The sequence below is a fragment of the Octodon degus genome, unplaced genomic scaffold, assembly GCF_000260255.1.
Source record: "Octodon degus isolate 3935 unplaced genomic scaffold, OctDeg1.0 scaffold00014, whole genome shotgun sequence".
In the NCBI taxonomy this organism is placed as follows: domain Eukaryota; kingdom Metazoa; phylum Chordata; class Mammalia; order Rodentia; family Octodontidae; genus Octodon; species Octodon degus.
In genome coordinates this window covers 11374624-11390244 of record NW_004524590.1, presented here as the reverse complement: position 1 = coordinate 11390244, position 15621 = coordinate 11374624, and the positions used below count along the sequence as shown (strand labels likewise).

At 53.6% G+C, this 15621-nt stretch overlaps 1 protein-coding gene across 2 annotated transcripts in view; it reads left to right on the top strand.

The window, feature by feature from the left end:
* Positions 1–15621, top strand: part of Steap3 (STEAP3 metalloreductase) — a 43359-nt gene that overhangs the window by 18763 nt on the left and 8975 nt on the right. For both annotated transcript variants that reach the window (XM_023709732.1, XM_023709733.1), the window contains exons 2-4: positions 2987–3486; positions 5021–5548; positions 13131–13295. In XM_023709732.1, coding sequence (XP_023565500.1) covers positions 2987–3486; positions 5021–5548; positions 13131–13295 — 1193 coding nt within the window. The remainder of the gene's footprint in view (positions 1–2986; positions 3487–5020; positions 5549–13130; positions 13296–15621) is intronic.

Here is a 15621-nt window from a genome sequence, read left to right as displayed (position 1 = left end):
TAATCCGTGCCCGCAGGGCTGTTGCTGCTCATGCAGAAAAGATTGTGTCACCATGAGACGCCTGGGCAGCTCCTGGCAGCAGGCCTGGACCAGGCCTGGCTTCCACTACAGTTGTTTTTTGCTAAGAAGATAAGGGACAAACAAGCCTGGGCAGGGCCCAGAGGTGCAGGTCCCACGCCTTAGTGCCCTTTAACCGTAGCCTAGAAAGGTGGTTTGCAAGTGGCATAGGCCCGGGCACCTGCTGCAATTTGATCCCCGGCTTGCTTCCTCCTGAATCTCTAAATAGAACCTCCAGGGTGGAGCCGGGCCAGACAGAGGCTCAGACAGAATTAATCACACCCTAATTTCAGGCCACAGGCTCAGGCAGGGGCTGTGCTAGGCCTTGGGGATCTCCAGGGTGTGTGCTGCCTGTCCTGTCCCACCCCCACCAACCTTCAGTGTGCAGCAGGCCTGTACCCTGGATTAGGAAGGCAAAAGGATTTGCCCTCATGCACCATGAAGAACTTAGAGGATGGAGCTGGAGAGATAGCTCGGTGACCTAAGCACCTGACTGGCAAGCTCAAGGACCTGAGTTCAATCCCCAATACCACATGCAGTGCCAGCCTCAGAACCCCATGCTGGCCACTGAAACCAGGCATGGTGGTGCACGCCTATAATCCCAGCACTGGGGAGGCTGAGACAAGAAGATCACTATGAGTCCAAGCTGTGTTGCTTGACCCATCCCAAATAAATTAAGTAAATTTTTAAATATTAAAAAAAAGAGCTTAGAGGACAGTGCGCAGGTAGGCAGCTCTGTGGCCTGGGCCATGTTAGCTTGGTTCACCTCACAGCAGCCCTCACGGTGTCCCCATGTTAGAGGGGGGAGAACCAGGGCACAGAAAGGCTTAGAAACTTTCTCAAGCTAGTTAGTGGTGGTCCCAGCCAGGGTTTAAGCCCAGCAGCCTGCCCTGCACTCCATGTCTTTAACCACCTGCCCCACTGGCTCCTCTACCCAGGTGGCTCTGTCCCTGCCTCACAAGTGACAAAGGCACCAGCCAGGGGTAGGAGAGAGAACTCACAAGGAAGCATGACACTCTAGTGTTTTCATGCCCCACATAGCAAGAAGCACTTTAGAGGTATATGATATCAGGGTCCTGTGTGTCCTTTGGCTGAGAGTAGGGCCTCTAGGACCCAAGCCTGGCACTTCTGCTTGGTTGCTAGACTGCTGGAGCTGGGAGGGACTTGGAGATAATCTGGTGCAGTGACTGTTGTCAGAGAAGCCACCTAGAAAGGCTCGATGACACCCCTGAGTCTCAGCACTGGTTTGGGGCAGAGATGAGGCCAGTGTGAACCCCAGCCCCTGCCTGTGACTTCCTTCTGCTGTGACACCTCTTTCTCAGCTCCTCTAAGAGAACCAGACCTCAAGTCAGATTCTGAGCAGAGTCCTTGAGGGCCAACTTTGCCCACAATGCCTAATCCGGGGTTCCCCAAGGGTACAAGGCAAAGTCTAAGGCAGAAGCTGTTCCTCACCATGGGTGGCTCTACTGATTTGCGGTGGTGAAGCCATCAGTCCTCCTCAAGGACTGTCAGATGGCAGGTGGCGTCGCCTCCCAGGACAAAAGCCCCAGCCAGGCCTGCGCTGCTCCCGGGCCCCACCCCCAGCTGCCAGCATCCATTCTCCAGTGGACAGAGCTCACCTGTGCTCCCTGCACACACACTACAGCCCATCCTTACCCTGCTTGGCGCTCAGGGTGGAGTTAGGAGGATGGGAAGGAGAAAGCACAGATAGAGGACAGGCTTCAGCCAGAAAGGAGTATTTGCGATTACTCTAATTGCTGGAAACATGGCGGCAGCCATCTAGAAGCCTCTAGAAGCCTTCGTGTGCTGCCTTTCCCTTCCCTTCAGGGCAGGACTTCCCCTTGCTCCAGGTGGCGGGCAGTGACCAGGAAAGGCCTGGGTGTGCCTGTCCCAGTTCTCAGTGACCACAAGGAAAACCTTGATCTTCTAAGCTACAGAGACAAGGGAGGCTCTGGGAGGGTCCCTAGTGCTGGCCTGTGCGTATTCCTCTCCCACCCAACTCTGGCTGTCTTTCGCAGGCAGGTTTGGAGGGGCGCAGACAGGGTCTCCCACCCCCTTTCCGTTACCACATACCCGCTGCAGTGCACAGCTTGGCTTCTGCTGCTGGGAGCTAGGATTTGCTTAGTGATTCCTGAGCCTTGCTGACCAAGTGCTTACTGTGCCTTTGCTTGTTACTCTGACAACCTGCCTCTAAGAAGGTGCTATACTAGGATTGTTCCCCTTAGCTGGGGAAACTGACAGGCCCAGAGCCAATCAGCACTTAACAGCCAGAATCGGAACCCAGGAGGTCTGGCCTAGCAGGCCTAGCGCAGCCCTCGCTGCCTGAGCACACAGCTCCAAGGCTGCACGGGGTGGGTGTGGGGGTACAACAGGAGGCCTGCTTGCATGCACAAAGCTCATCGTCCCCTTGGGAAGAGCTCCTAGAACTGGCAGGAAGCACCCTCTCCCATTTCGCAGGGAGGTCAGACTGTCCGGGGCAGGCTGAGGCCGTGGCTCGCACCTGCCTGTCTGTGTCCTCGGACTCAGGAAGCTTGCTCCCCAGCAAACAATTCTATAGTGGCCTAGCCTAACAGTCCCCGCCATCCCAGGACAGAGGCAGGATGATGTTTGAAGATGTATGAGGGGCTGAGGAGATAGTTTGGCAGTCTAAGCTCCTGCCGGGCAAGAGCAAGGTCCCAAGTTCAATCTCCAGTACCACTTTCCATGCCAGCCCTGGAACCCCAGGTGCACCATGCTGGCCCTGAAACTGGGCGTGGTGGCATGCACCTGTAATCCCAGCACTGGGGAGGCTGAAACAGGAAGATTACTATGAGTCTGAGCTGTGTAGCAAGACTCTATATCAATAAATTCCATGTTGGACAAGAGGAAGAGGGTGGCAGGAGAGAAGGCCGGAGCCCTCCAGTAACCAGATTCCTGTCTTGTCTTGCAGCCCCGAGAAGGCCTGGAAAGATGGATAAGCCCTTGATCAGCCGCCACCTGGTGGACAGCGATGGGAGCCTTGCAGAGCCCCCCAGTGGGGCCCCTAAAGTGGGCATCCTGGGCAGCGGGGACTTTGCTCGCTCCCTGGCCACACGCCTGGTGGGATCTGGCTTCAGCGTGGTGGTGGGGAGCCGCAACCCCAAACGCGCAGCCGGGCTGTTCCCCTCGTCTGCCCAAGTGACCTTCCAGGAGGAGGCGGTGAGCTCTCCAGGGGTCATCTTTGTGGCTGTGTTTCGGGAGCACTACTCCTTGCTGTGTGGCCTCAGTGACCAGCTAGATGGTAAGATCCTGGTGGACGTGAGCAACCCCACAGAACAGGAGCACCTCCAGCGTCGCGAGTCCAATGCAGAGTACCTGGCCTCGCTTTTCCCCACCTGCACAGTGGTCAAGGCCTTCAATGTCATCTCTGCCTGGACCCTGCAGGCCGGCCCGAGGGACGGCAACAGGCAGGTGGGTGTTGTCATATGATAAATATAAACAGCTTGTTTTCCTTGAAGGCCATTAGCATGTCAGATTTTGTGTGTGTGCATTATCTCAGCTAATGTCATGTCACCGCCAAGTTCCATTTTACAGGGCAGGAAACTGAGGGTTAGAGATCCTAATGATCAGACCTAGAAACCCATAGCTGCTGTGCTGGGATTTGAGCCCCATTTTCAGGTGGATCTAAACCCATCTTCTTTCTGTGAAGGGGTTAGTTTTCCCAGGGGCTGAGGGGGAAAAGGCAATGGCTTCTTGTCTATTTGAAGTCAAGGAGAGACTTTGCTTATAAAATTGGACTCAGAAAAAGGAAAGTAGCCTACTTAGATGCCAGGCCCTGAGGAGGACAGGGCAGACCTAGATTTTATTTGGTTAATTCCAAGAGCCTCCAGGAACTGAGTGGATTTCTCAGAACAGCCAACAGCAAGCTCTCTGGGGCTGAAAAGAGGCTGCACAGCACAGCCAGAGTTGCACACACTCCTTGCCAGGAGGAGCTTTCCCAAGACAAGATAGTGTTTAATGCCAAAGGCCACCCGCCCCTTCCGGTGGAAGAATCTCAGATCCACATACACATCCAAGAATTGCAGGCAGGTGCTGGGCTGCAGGGGAGAATGCCCAGGTGCTCCCTGGCTCTACGTTCAGGGCCTGGAATGTGGATGCGTCCTGGGGCTCCCATGTCAGGGCTGGCTCAGGGCAGAGTCAGTTGGAGAAGACATGGAAGTAGGCTTGGACTTCAGCTCACCTTGTGTTAGGCTCAGGAGCAAGGAAGGCAGTCCAGGATGAGGGGACAGTCTACAGAGGCACAGAGGTACCACACGGTGCTCCCAGATCCCATGTGCTCAATCTGAACAATACAGACAGTAGTACCTGCCTGTGGGCTGAGGGATCATGTGTGTGAAGCCTGGCTCAGACTAGGTGCTCAGGAGGTGCTGGGGCCCAGCCTGGGCCTAGCAGAGTAGAGCAAGGCCCACAGGGTGCTAGGAGGTGTGAGGCACTCTACACTTCCGGCTGGAGCTCGTGAGGGGCATAGCTTCTGGCTGAGATGGCAGGCAAGCCTGGCTGGTGGAAGGTTCCCTGTGGAACCAAGGGGGACCCCAGTGTACTGAGGGGTGGAGGTGCAGGTAGAGTACATGTCCTGGACTGCCTGAGCAGCCCCCAGTGCAGGCCACAGCTCTCAGAAGCAGCCACTCCCAGAGCTAGGGGGCTGCCCAGATGGACATGTTGCCAGCTCTTGTCAGCAAGCTGGGCTGGAAACTCACTGTGAGTGGTGGGCCTTGCTGGCACGCGGGACCAGAGGCCGGAGGCCACCAGTGCCCTGGAAAACCCCTTGGAGTCAGAGCCACCCTGTGCTCCCTGCTGCACCATCTCCCAGTGGCACCCTCAGGCATGGCTCTGGGCCTCAACTTCCTCAGCTGCTCAGTGAGAAGTTGAGCTTGTGTGTCTGGGAGACTGCCCACTCCAAGGTTCCTGCAACCCTACCCAATTAGCTTTTTCTTTCTCCCCACAGGTGCCCATCTGCTGTGACCAGCCAGAAGCCAAGCGCACCGTCTCAGAGATGGTTCATGCCATGGGCTTCATGCCCGTGGACATGGGCTCCCTGGCCTCAGCCCGCGAAGTGGAGGCCATGCCGCTGCGCCTCCTACCAGCCTGGAAGGTGCCCGCACTTCTGGCCCTGGGGCTCTTTGTGTGTTTCTTTGCCTACAACTTCACCCGAGATGTGCTGCACCCCTACATTCGGGAGGACAAGAACAAATTCTACAAGCTGCCTGTGTCCATAGTCAACACTACCCTGCCGTGCGTGGCCTACGTGCTGCTGTCACTGGTGTACTTGCCCGGTGTGCTGGCGGCTGCCCTGCAGCTGCAGCGGGGCACCAAGTACCGCCGCTTCCCCGACTGGCTGGACCACTGGCTGCAGCACCGCAAGCAGATCGGGCTGCTCAGCTTCTTCTGCGCTGCGCTGCATGCACTCTACAGCTTCTGCCTGCCGCTGCGCCGCTCCCACCGCTACGAGTTGGTCAACCTGGCCGTCAAGCAGGTGCCGCCCTTGCCTTCCTCCCTTCTGTCCTTCCACACACAAGGGGCCAAGTGCAAACTCTGTTCCAGCTGGGCAGCCCTGCCCAGCCTGCTGTCTGGGTTCTGAACATAAGGAAATGGAGCGGGGGAAAACCTCGCCCTCTTGGGTGCAGACCTGCAGGAGACCACGTCAAGCGAGAGCAGACGTTTAGACTTAGTGCTCAGCTCATGAGCACTAAGGAGCAAAGTGAAGCTGGGATGGTAGAAGGGGTGGTGTTAGGAGTGGCCGAGTGGGGCTTGCTGGTGTGACGGGACAGTGAGCTGAGAGTGCTCTAGGCCAAAGGGGCAGCAGGAGCAGGGTTACTGGGTAGGAGCAGACCTGGTATCCAGAAGGCCTGTGGGGCTACACTGAAGGGAGCCTGTGGAGACCAAGGCCTGAGAGGTGGAAGCCAGACTGGAGGCCTTGAAAGCCAAGGAAGGGCTTTGGCTGTAGACCTCAGGGACCCAGTGAAGGGCTTTGGTGGAGGACTGGTGATCTGCCTGATGCCCTTAGATGGCTCACCTGGCTGCTGGGCTCAGCATAGAGGGGTAAAAGGTGGATGCACCAGGGCCAGAAGGAGGCAGTGTGGAAGCCCACAGTAGGGCAGGGGGCTGGGAGCCTGGGAGCCTGGGGGGCTGGAGCAGGGCAGAAAGCTGTCAAAGGCCCACTTTGAAGCTGGAGTACACAGGCATGGTGATGTGATGGGCGTGAGTGGGGCAGCGTGGTCAGGGCTGAGTCTGGACTTTGGTCTGCGCTCATAGGACAGAGCTGCCATCCATGGGGTGGGGAGGGCCGCAGGAGTGGGTGTCTCTGGGGATGGGTTTTTTTATTTGGAGGGTGGTGGGTGGCATTATTTATTCATTTACAAAAGCCATATGGTACTCCTTCACCAGCAGGCAGGGCCATCAGGCCATGCCAGGTGGGAACAGAGACAGCGTCAGCCAGCAGCTATGTGTACAGAAACTGGTGCCCTCCTGGGCCAAGCACCAGGCTCTTGGGTCTCAGGCCTAAGTGAAGGATTGCAAGTGGTGGTGTAATGCCTCCTCCAGGCAACAGCCCTGGCCCCCTTAGTGGTGAGCCCTGCCCATTCCAGCAGCACAGGTCGGCCCAGGTGCCCGCGTCATCCTCCCTCAGTCCAGCCTGGTGGCCCTGCTGTGGCTCATGCTGCTGAGGATGTAAGGCCTGCCCTGCACATACCTGCCACACGGCCAGCCCCTCGCAGGATGGGGACCCAGGGGACTGGTGAGCAAGGCTGGGCCAGGCCTGGTCACCTCTGGCCTCTGCCCCTGCTGACTCTGGGCTCCACTTCCCTGCTGCCAGCTTCTCAGAGGCCCTCATCTCACCACCCACAGACACCTGGCCTCACTGCCTCTGTGGGCTCCAGCTTCCCTGGGAAAAATCAAGAACCACAGACGTCAGGTGCAGAAGCAAGATGCCTAGTGAGAATGAGAGGAAGGGAGAAAAGAATAGTCTTTAAAAGGAGCTTGCTATGTTCCAGGGACCATTCAAATGCTTCCCGTACCCACTCTGAGTTCATTCAATGCCTGTCTCACTCTGCAAGGTAAAGGCTGTACTAGCCGATTTTGCAGATGAGAAAACTAAGGCACAGAGAAGTTCATTTACTGGACCAAGGTCACACAGGCAGTAAGTAGCAGGTCAGGGGTTCAGCACAAGCTGCTGCATTGCAGATTGGTGCTTGAACACAGAGCTCAGACCCTTGGTTCGTGTCCTCATCCACTGGCCGCCTACTCTGCCATGCCCTTGCGGCCACAGACAGGAATAAGAAAGACAGTGCTTGTCCCTCACCTGAGCTGGGTGGACAGATCAGAGGCTGGTAGGCCAGAGCTGGGAGCTCTTGTCCTGTACATCACTGAGTAGAACAGAGATAGTGACCTGGAGCAAGCTCCAGGCCCTCTCTGTCCCTGAGCCCCTGATGTGCAGCTCAAGGTCTCTCCTAGAGCTAATGTATTTGATGATTTTTGGTGATCTTTTATTACTTGCTTCTAAAAAAAAAGTTCAACCTGCTTGGCAGGGGGCTGTGTGGAGCTCCTGGAGTACTGGGACAGCACTTGCAGCCCAGGAAGTGGGGAGGCTGCCGCTCTGAGTTGGTGGCTGTGTCAGGCAGTCCTTGGGAAGGTGACACCATCCACCCACAGGGCACAAGACCAGCCACTGCTTCCTGCCCACCCCCGGGGACAGTTGCCCAACTGCCTTTCTCTAAACTCCCCACCAACGTAGGCTGTCCTTGATACTCTAAACTCATTTCCTCCCCGATGCCAATGCCCAGGCCCAGATGGGGGTGGGGGTGGGGGTGGCTCCCCGGATTCCAAAGCCCTTTAGGGTTGCAGGCGCCAGTCCAGGTTGCCAGGCAACTGTGACTCCCTTAGGATGGCCCACTCTCAGAAGCTGCGAGGAAGGCTTGTCTCACAAAGGGGCTTTGCTTGCTCTGTGGAGTTCTCAGGGATAGAGCTGGGCAGACGAAAGGTTCAACATGCAGCAGCCCTGAAGGGGCCTTAGGCAGTTGCTGTGCAGTCAGGTGGGCTGTGCCCTGGCAGTAGGGCCTGCGTTCGTCACCGCTTCCCACACCCCACACTCTCCCAGCTGCCCACTGGGCCTTTTGGGAGCCCAGGCACAAGAACCTCATCCAGGGCTTCCTTGGAACCCCTGAGCCTGCAGATTAACATAGATCATGTCCCAGCTCGAGAGAAAATGTCTGAAACCATTGTGGGCATACTGGTACAGTAACTAATATCTGTGTGGCCCTTGTTGGTTTGCTTATGCCATTCCTAGAGACGCATTTTAAGATCAAAATCAAAGACAGTGTTTAACCCAGGCACTGTTCTTCTAGTTCTCCTACCCCAGTCTAATTTGCACACAACCATCAAAGATCAGTCAACTAACCACACCACTATGAGGACCAAGAACTCCCTGCTGTCCTCAGAGTAATGGTAGACCTATAGGATGAGGCCACATTCCCACCCCAACCTCATCCACCCACTTCCTCTGTGACATATTACACATAGCGCCTAGACAGGCCATCAGAGCTGCCCACACTAGGAGAGCTTGACATCTGGCAAACTCTTATTCCTCCCTCAAAACCCTACTTCTGTAAGGATTCTCCCAGCCTGTCTCCCTGCACCTCATACCCACCTCTAGAAGCTGCTGTAGTTTGTACACATTTCTATTTTTTTACTTTCATATCACTCAAACTGGCTCTTCCATACCTTAAGGTCCAGGATTTATAAAGAGGGCCCTTCCCAGTACAGGTGAATGCTGGTAAAATTGGCGACCATAAAGCCAATACCAGCCATCTCTTAAGAGTATGCATAGGACCAGGGATATAGCTCAGTGATATAAGTGCCTGCCTGGCAAGTGCAAGGTCCTAAGCTCAACCTCTGGTACCAAAAAATAAGAGAAGAGTATGCATAGACTGGGGTCAAGAACTCAATGAACTGCCCAGCCTCCACTAGAAACAGCACCAGCCATTTGTTATGTTAAGCACCGATTATTATGTGCAAGTCGCATGCTACTTTTACAAAAGGCATCCTTTTGGTTTTGGTTTTGGTTTTGGTGTTTGTTCTTTCTTTCCTGACAGTCTCACTAATTTGTTCTGGCTGGTCTTGAGTTTATAATCCTCCTGCCTCAGCCTCTTGGATATGTGGGAATACAGGCAGACATCATCCTTTTATTTTTTTTTATTAATTTTATTGAGAAACAAACAGCAATGAGACAGTTTCAAAACAGGTTAGTAGGACAGTTTCAATGATTAAAACCTTGCATATTGTTGTCTTCATAGTGGTTATTCAGAGCACAAGATGCAGACATGATGTCCTGTCCAAACACTATTAGTACAAATCTTTCTTCTCATTCAATTAAGAAAAGTAGCTATATATATAGCCTAACTATTTTGTATATACAGATACAAAATGGTCCTTTATTTGTATCCCCTTTTTTGTTTAGTTTTGTCAGAGATCGGTATTCCATGGCCATTTAAATATTGTAGGTGTATGAATTCAGCAAACTAATCCAATATAGTCCAGTAGTCCATAATAGTAGTGGGCTATCTATAGGACTGGCAATGTCAGAAGTTGTTGATGTGAGCCTTTTACAGTTCCACATATTAATATGGCTTTACTTTTTATACTTCCTTTTTAGTCTTTTCTGCTGGATGGTTAAGACCAAGATTTTAAATCATTTATTTATTTATTTATTTGATACAAGGTCTTGTTATGCAGCTTGGACTCATAGTGATCTTCCTGTCTGAGCCTCCCCAGTGCTGGGATTCCGGGTGTGCACTGCCACACCCAGTTTCAGTGCTGGCATAGTGGGCCCACCATGGCAGTGATACTGGGGATTGAACCTGGGTCCTTGTGCTTGCTAAGCGACTCCTAGACCACCAAGCTCTCTCCCCAGCCCCATCTTCATCCTTGTGTAGTCCTTACAGTAAAGCAGCGAGAGAGAGGTAGTGGCACTGTCAACAAGGTAACAACTGCCAAGTGGCCAGTTGCCCATCTCCTGACTGCGCCCAGGGGAGAGCTGGCATCACATTGGCTGTGGGCTCTCCCACTGGCAGCCTTACCCAGGCTGCTTTTGCACTCCCTGCTCCTCCTCCCCTGGGCCCGGGGGCTGGGCACAGCTCTCTTCTTCTCTACCGCCCACCATGGGACTGGGTGAGGGGATGGGGGAAGGTGCTATGGCCTTGCTCCCTGCCCCCATGTCCTGCAGTAGCTGCAAGCTGACCGAAAAGAAAATCCCACCCCTGGATGCCGTCTTCCCATCTCTGGCTGACAGCCACACCCCTGTAGCAGGAAGAGCACCCCACTGTGGTCTTCACCTCCGAAGACCGAAGCACACATGGCTACCCCATCCTTTGATCTGCTGCTCACATGGGAGGATCCCCAGGACAGCATGTGACATGGGTTTCTACGTCTTCAGCCAGCTTCCTGGCCATCCAGCACTTCCTGCCTTCCCCTCCCTTCCCAGCATCACCGCGGAAGAGAACTGTCCAGAAAAGCCCAGCCATTCTGCGAGCCTGTGTGTGCGGCTGAGCAGACCAACTTGAGACTTTGCCTGCTCCATCTTACCAGAATGTTCTAGGAGTGACTAGTGGAGTAGAATTGAGGAACAGTGTGGTGCTGTGGCCTTTGCAGGTCCCCTTGGCCAGCCCTTCCCCAAAGCTTTCTGACTGAAGCTGCCCTCGCTGCTTCCCATCCACGAGGTGCATAAACAAGATGGTAAAGTTTCAGACATGACATCATCCAGTTCTCCCAGATAGGGAAACTGAGGCACAGAGGCAGATACTCAGGGGCACACATGACTATCTGTCAGGATGAGAAGCAGGCCCCAGCTCTTGGTCCTCCTGTGGCCTAAAGAACCAAGACATACTACCTGCCCTGTAGCGGCACAGCAGGAGTCATTGTTTGCCAACTGCAAGCAGAGTGCCCAGAGGGCAGCGTTCACTCGTTCCTTTATACTTCCTCTCATTAGCTTCTCAACCACCTTTGCTGAGGCCCTAGATTCATTTTTAATGTTTTATCTGGTAAGTGGCTTAACCAAGCCCCTGCTGTAGTCTTTTCTCAAAGAACCCACGAGTCATCCTGTTTTGAGAGTTGGGGACCAGTCTGCTGAAGCTGGTCACATTTTCTCAGGGAAGCCCTGCCCTGATAGAAGGAAACCACCAGGACTTCTCAGAGAGCACCCTGACTTCGGGAGCTCAGCTCCCTGAGCAAGTTGGGAGGTGATGCTCCCCGAAATGGGCTGACATGTTCTGCCCTGTGCCTGCTGTGCTGCCGCATGTCCCCGGGCCAGAGGCCCTGTTGCTGGCTCTCTGGGTGGGCAGGTGGGGATGGGTTTTCAGTCTGGCAGAGTCCCTCGGCCACTCTCCCATTTACTCATCCTGGAGCTCAGCAGGGGAACCCAGGGCCCTGAGAGGTGGCGCTGGTTTCAGCCCCAGGCAGGTACCCATAGTGGGTGCTTCCTGAATACTCACAGATCTGCTCTTGATTGGACGCCAGCCTCTTGGCCACTGCCTGCCACCAATCCAGGTGTGCTCCAGCAGCAACGGACAAGTGGGTGAGAAGTGAGGGCCTGGGGTGAGTGTTCATGTGTGTCTTTGTGGGGTTTTCATTTTACTTTCTAATTTTTTTTTTTTTTTTATGTATTTAGTACAGGGTCTCACTGCACAGATCATACTCTTAGCGATCCTCCTGTCTTCAACCTTCCAAGCTCTGGGATTGTAGGTGGGCACCACCATGCCCAGTCTGGGGCTTCCATTTTAATCTTTTTCATTTTTTATTTTTTATTAGAAGATGTTTCCGTTACATTATGATTACATTCCTTGTGGAGACAAGCTAATGAGAACATGTACATAGCACAGCTTGAATTCTCTCGCACTCTTTCTCTTCCCTTTCTCCTCTCCATCTCTTGATTCCCCCTTATCATTTAAATATAATTGGGGCTGGTGAGATGGCTCACTGGTCTAAATCACCTACTTAGAACAAGCTTAGCAAAGCACAGGGACCACAGTTCAATCCCCCAGCACTACATGCCAGCCAACCCCGCCCCCTGGTGGGCTGAGCTGGCCACACACACACACACACACACACACACATAAATAAATAAATAAATAAAATTTAAAAATAAATATAATGTATCTCCCTATATCACCTCTTTTATTCTGCTCTTTACATTTTGAGTTTTGATATGAGGGAAACTATGCAGTATATAAATGTGTGTCTGGTTTATTTCACTTACTATTGTGTTCTCACAGTGCATCTGTTTTCTTGGAAATGACTCAGGCTTACCCTATTGTATAGCAGAGTAACACTCCATTGCGTGTAAATATCACCTTTTCTTTACCCATTTATCTGTTGATGGACATACAGGTTGCTTCCAAGAGGTAGGGATTTTGTCGCTGTCAGCAGGAGTATGCGTAGATATAAACATGGGTATGATGTCTTTTCATCTTTCAGGAAGATGCTAAAAGGGGAATAGCTGGTTCAAATGGAATTCCTTGGTGTCTTTGTGTTTTGAGCCAATGATGGGACAGACCAAGGGACCAGGGTGATGGGGACCCGCCCGCTAGAGGAGAGACAGCCAGCAGAGCTGGCCCATCAGACTGAGGAGTCCCAGGCTGGTAGAGCATCTCTCTGTTGTCCTGTGATGTGGGGACCAGAAAACTGTGGTACAGTCATGCTTGGAGGGTGTGTATTTCTTTCTGGCTTCCCGGACTGCTTACTTTCAGGCAGCGTGACCCTTGTGGCTGGCTGCCCCTGGCAGACAGACGTGCGGGAGCCTAGAGGATCCCGTGGACCTGCTCTTTGTGCCTTGTCTTCTTCATCTGTGTGGAATGGGTTCCTAGTGATCCCTCCTTCTGGAGTGGCTGCAAGATGAAAGGGGTCAGTAACCCCCGAGCAGCACTTCCCACACAGCCAGGGCCTGTCGGATGTCAGGTGGGGCATGACGGGCAGCCCTGACCGATGGTCTTCTTCGGCGCTGGCTCAGCACACCCCAAGGCTTCCAGCGGAGACCACGGTGCTCATGCTGTTCTGTCTGTCCCTTCCAGGTCTTGGCCAACAAGAGCCACCTCTGGGTGGAGGAGGAAGTCTGGCGCATGGAAATCTACCTCTCACTGGGAGTGCTGGCCCTTGGAACACTGTCCCTGCTGGCCGTCACCTCACTGCCATCCATTGCAAACACACTCAACTGGAGGGAGTTCAGCTTTGTGCAGGTAAAGCAGATGTCCCCAGAGCCAGTGAACGTAGTAAGGAGCCCGCCCACCTATCTTATGCAAGTGCCTTCCTGTCCCCAAGTTGCCTTGGCTTGAAGCAGGGCCACCTGCTGCTTGGGTGCTGGGCTGCCCATCTGCAGCATCCTCTCAGCTTCCTGGTGAAGAGCTGCCCGCACAGGCTCACTTCCTGACCTCGAGGAAGCCAGAGAGAGGCACTTGGAAAGAGAGAGGCGAGCTCTGGGCCCTCATCAGGCACGCTCAACTTCTACCATCCTTGAGCCTTCCAAACAAAATTCCATCATATGTGGTCACCTGACAGTTTGGTGGCCTGGATGGGAGGCTGTGGGCTGTGAGAGGGCTTTGCCCACCACCTGCACACTCTTCTCCACCCAGTGCTGCTGCACCCTTTACTACTTGACGCTTGCAGGGTGGCTGGGAGGTGAGCATTAGGGTAATGCATAAGGGATGAGACAGCATTTCCCAGAGGACACCCTTCCTGGAGAAATGTCCACACACAGGAGGGCTGGTGTGAGGTGTGAAGTTGTGTGGGTGAGCAGGTACCTGGCATGACAAGGCCCGTGTTCCACCCCCAGCACCACAAAGGAATAGAAAAAAAGAGGCATGTCATTGCACATACTTGGAAAAAGACCTGCTTCCCCCTACCTAAAAGGTTCCAGAAACGTCTACACCATCCGAACCTGTGTTCACCAGACTCATGAGGCATTGCTGCCTCGCTGCCCTGGGCTGTCCAGTGACAGCCATCATTCTGGGACATGCTGCCCGTGGCCCAGAGGTCTCTGTGCACTTGCTCATGCAACAAACATTTACTGAATATTTGCTGCACACCAGCGCCACGCTGGGCCTGGCATACGAGAGGGGACAAGACAGGCAGAGCCTGCTTTCAATTGTAATGGAAATAATTGGGCTGGGGACATTTCTGACACTTCTTTGGCACCTCCCACTGTCCTCTGCACCAAGCACGAGGTCAGTGTTGGCAGATTCACTCATCCTCTCCTATGGACGGGGCTGACTAATGTTGGATGCCGCCTTGGAGTGTGTCAGGGTAGGGAACAGCCATCGTCTCCACCCCCACTGTCAACAGAAATCTGTTGAGTGTCTTCTGTGTGCCGCGAGGATTCAGAGAGACGGCGACAGTATACTGCTTTTATGTAATCCAGATTAATTATTCGTGACTGGGGACCCTTAGCATACCACAGAACAAAACGGGCTTGGTTGTTTTTCAAAGTGGCACCTATGACTCTCACCGCTCTGCTCATCTCAGAAAGTCCCCGGAGGAGGGCTCAGGCTGGCACATGCCAGCATAAGAAGGTGAGGGAAAGGCGTTTTCCTGATCTGCCACTAATCCCCCTGGGCCTCACTCCCAAAGCTGGGATTTTCCTGTTCCCGTCTGGAGTATCCAGGGTGCACAGTTTGTCCACAATTAAAGCCAACTGCAGGCAGCTCCCTCCCCAGAAAGTTGCTGCCTTAAGCAGCGTAGATTCCGTGGCTGGCTCCGGCTGCCGCAGAAAGCCTGTGGATTTGATTTTGTTAGCAAAACTGCCTGGGACCCCGGCCGCTGGGCTTTGCTTTGCATATTGAAGAGCTGCAATGAAAACATGAAAGTCCTTCTGCTACTGCAGGAGCTGGGGAGGGGAGTGCACGGGTGGGAGCACCGGATTTTATCTGTGGAAATCAAATGCCTGCACTCCATCCGCAGAAACCAGCTGCTCTCATCTCTCAAGAGAACAGTATGGAAGAGCCACGGCCACGTCCCAGGACTGTGTGTGAAAGAAAAGTAGCATTTTGCTGTTATTCTGAGGAGATCTGGCCACACTGTTATCCCTGACTAAGCTCCCACCCACCCATTTCTTGTTTTGTTTTGCTTTGGGAGGCATGGTTGTTATTGTTTGTTTTGTTGAGGCAGGGTCTTACTCTGTATTGTAAACTGGCCTTGAACTACTGGTGATTCTCCTGCCTCAGCCTCCCAAGTGCTGGGATTATAGGCATGCGCCACCACACACGGCTTGTTTTACTATTTGAGACAAGGTCTTCCTGCGTTGCCCTGTCTGGGGCAGCAACTCTATCATTACTCTCAGCCTCCTGGGTAGCTGGAATTATAGGCTCGTGCCACCATGCCAAGATGCATTGAACATTTTAAAAATGAAATAGAGTAATAAGCTAGAACAGCCAAGTGTGGTGGCACGCACCTGTAATCCCAGCACTTGGAGGGCTGAAATGGAGTTCAAGGCCAGCCTGGGCTACGTGAGTTCAAGTACAGCCTGCACTACATACTGAGACCCTTCTCAAAAAATTGAGCCGGGGAGAT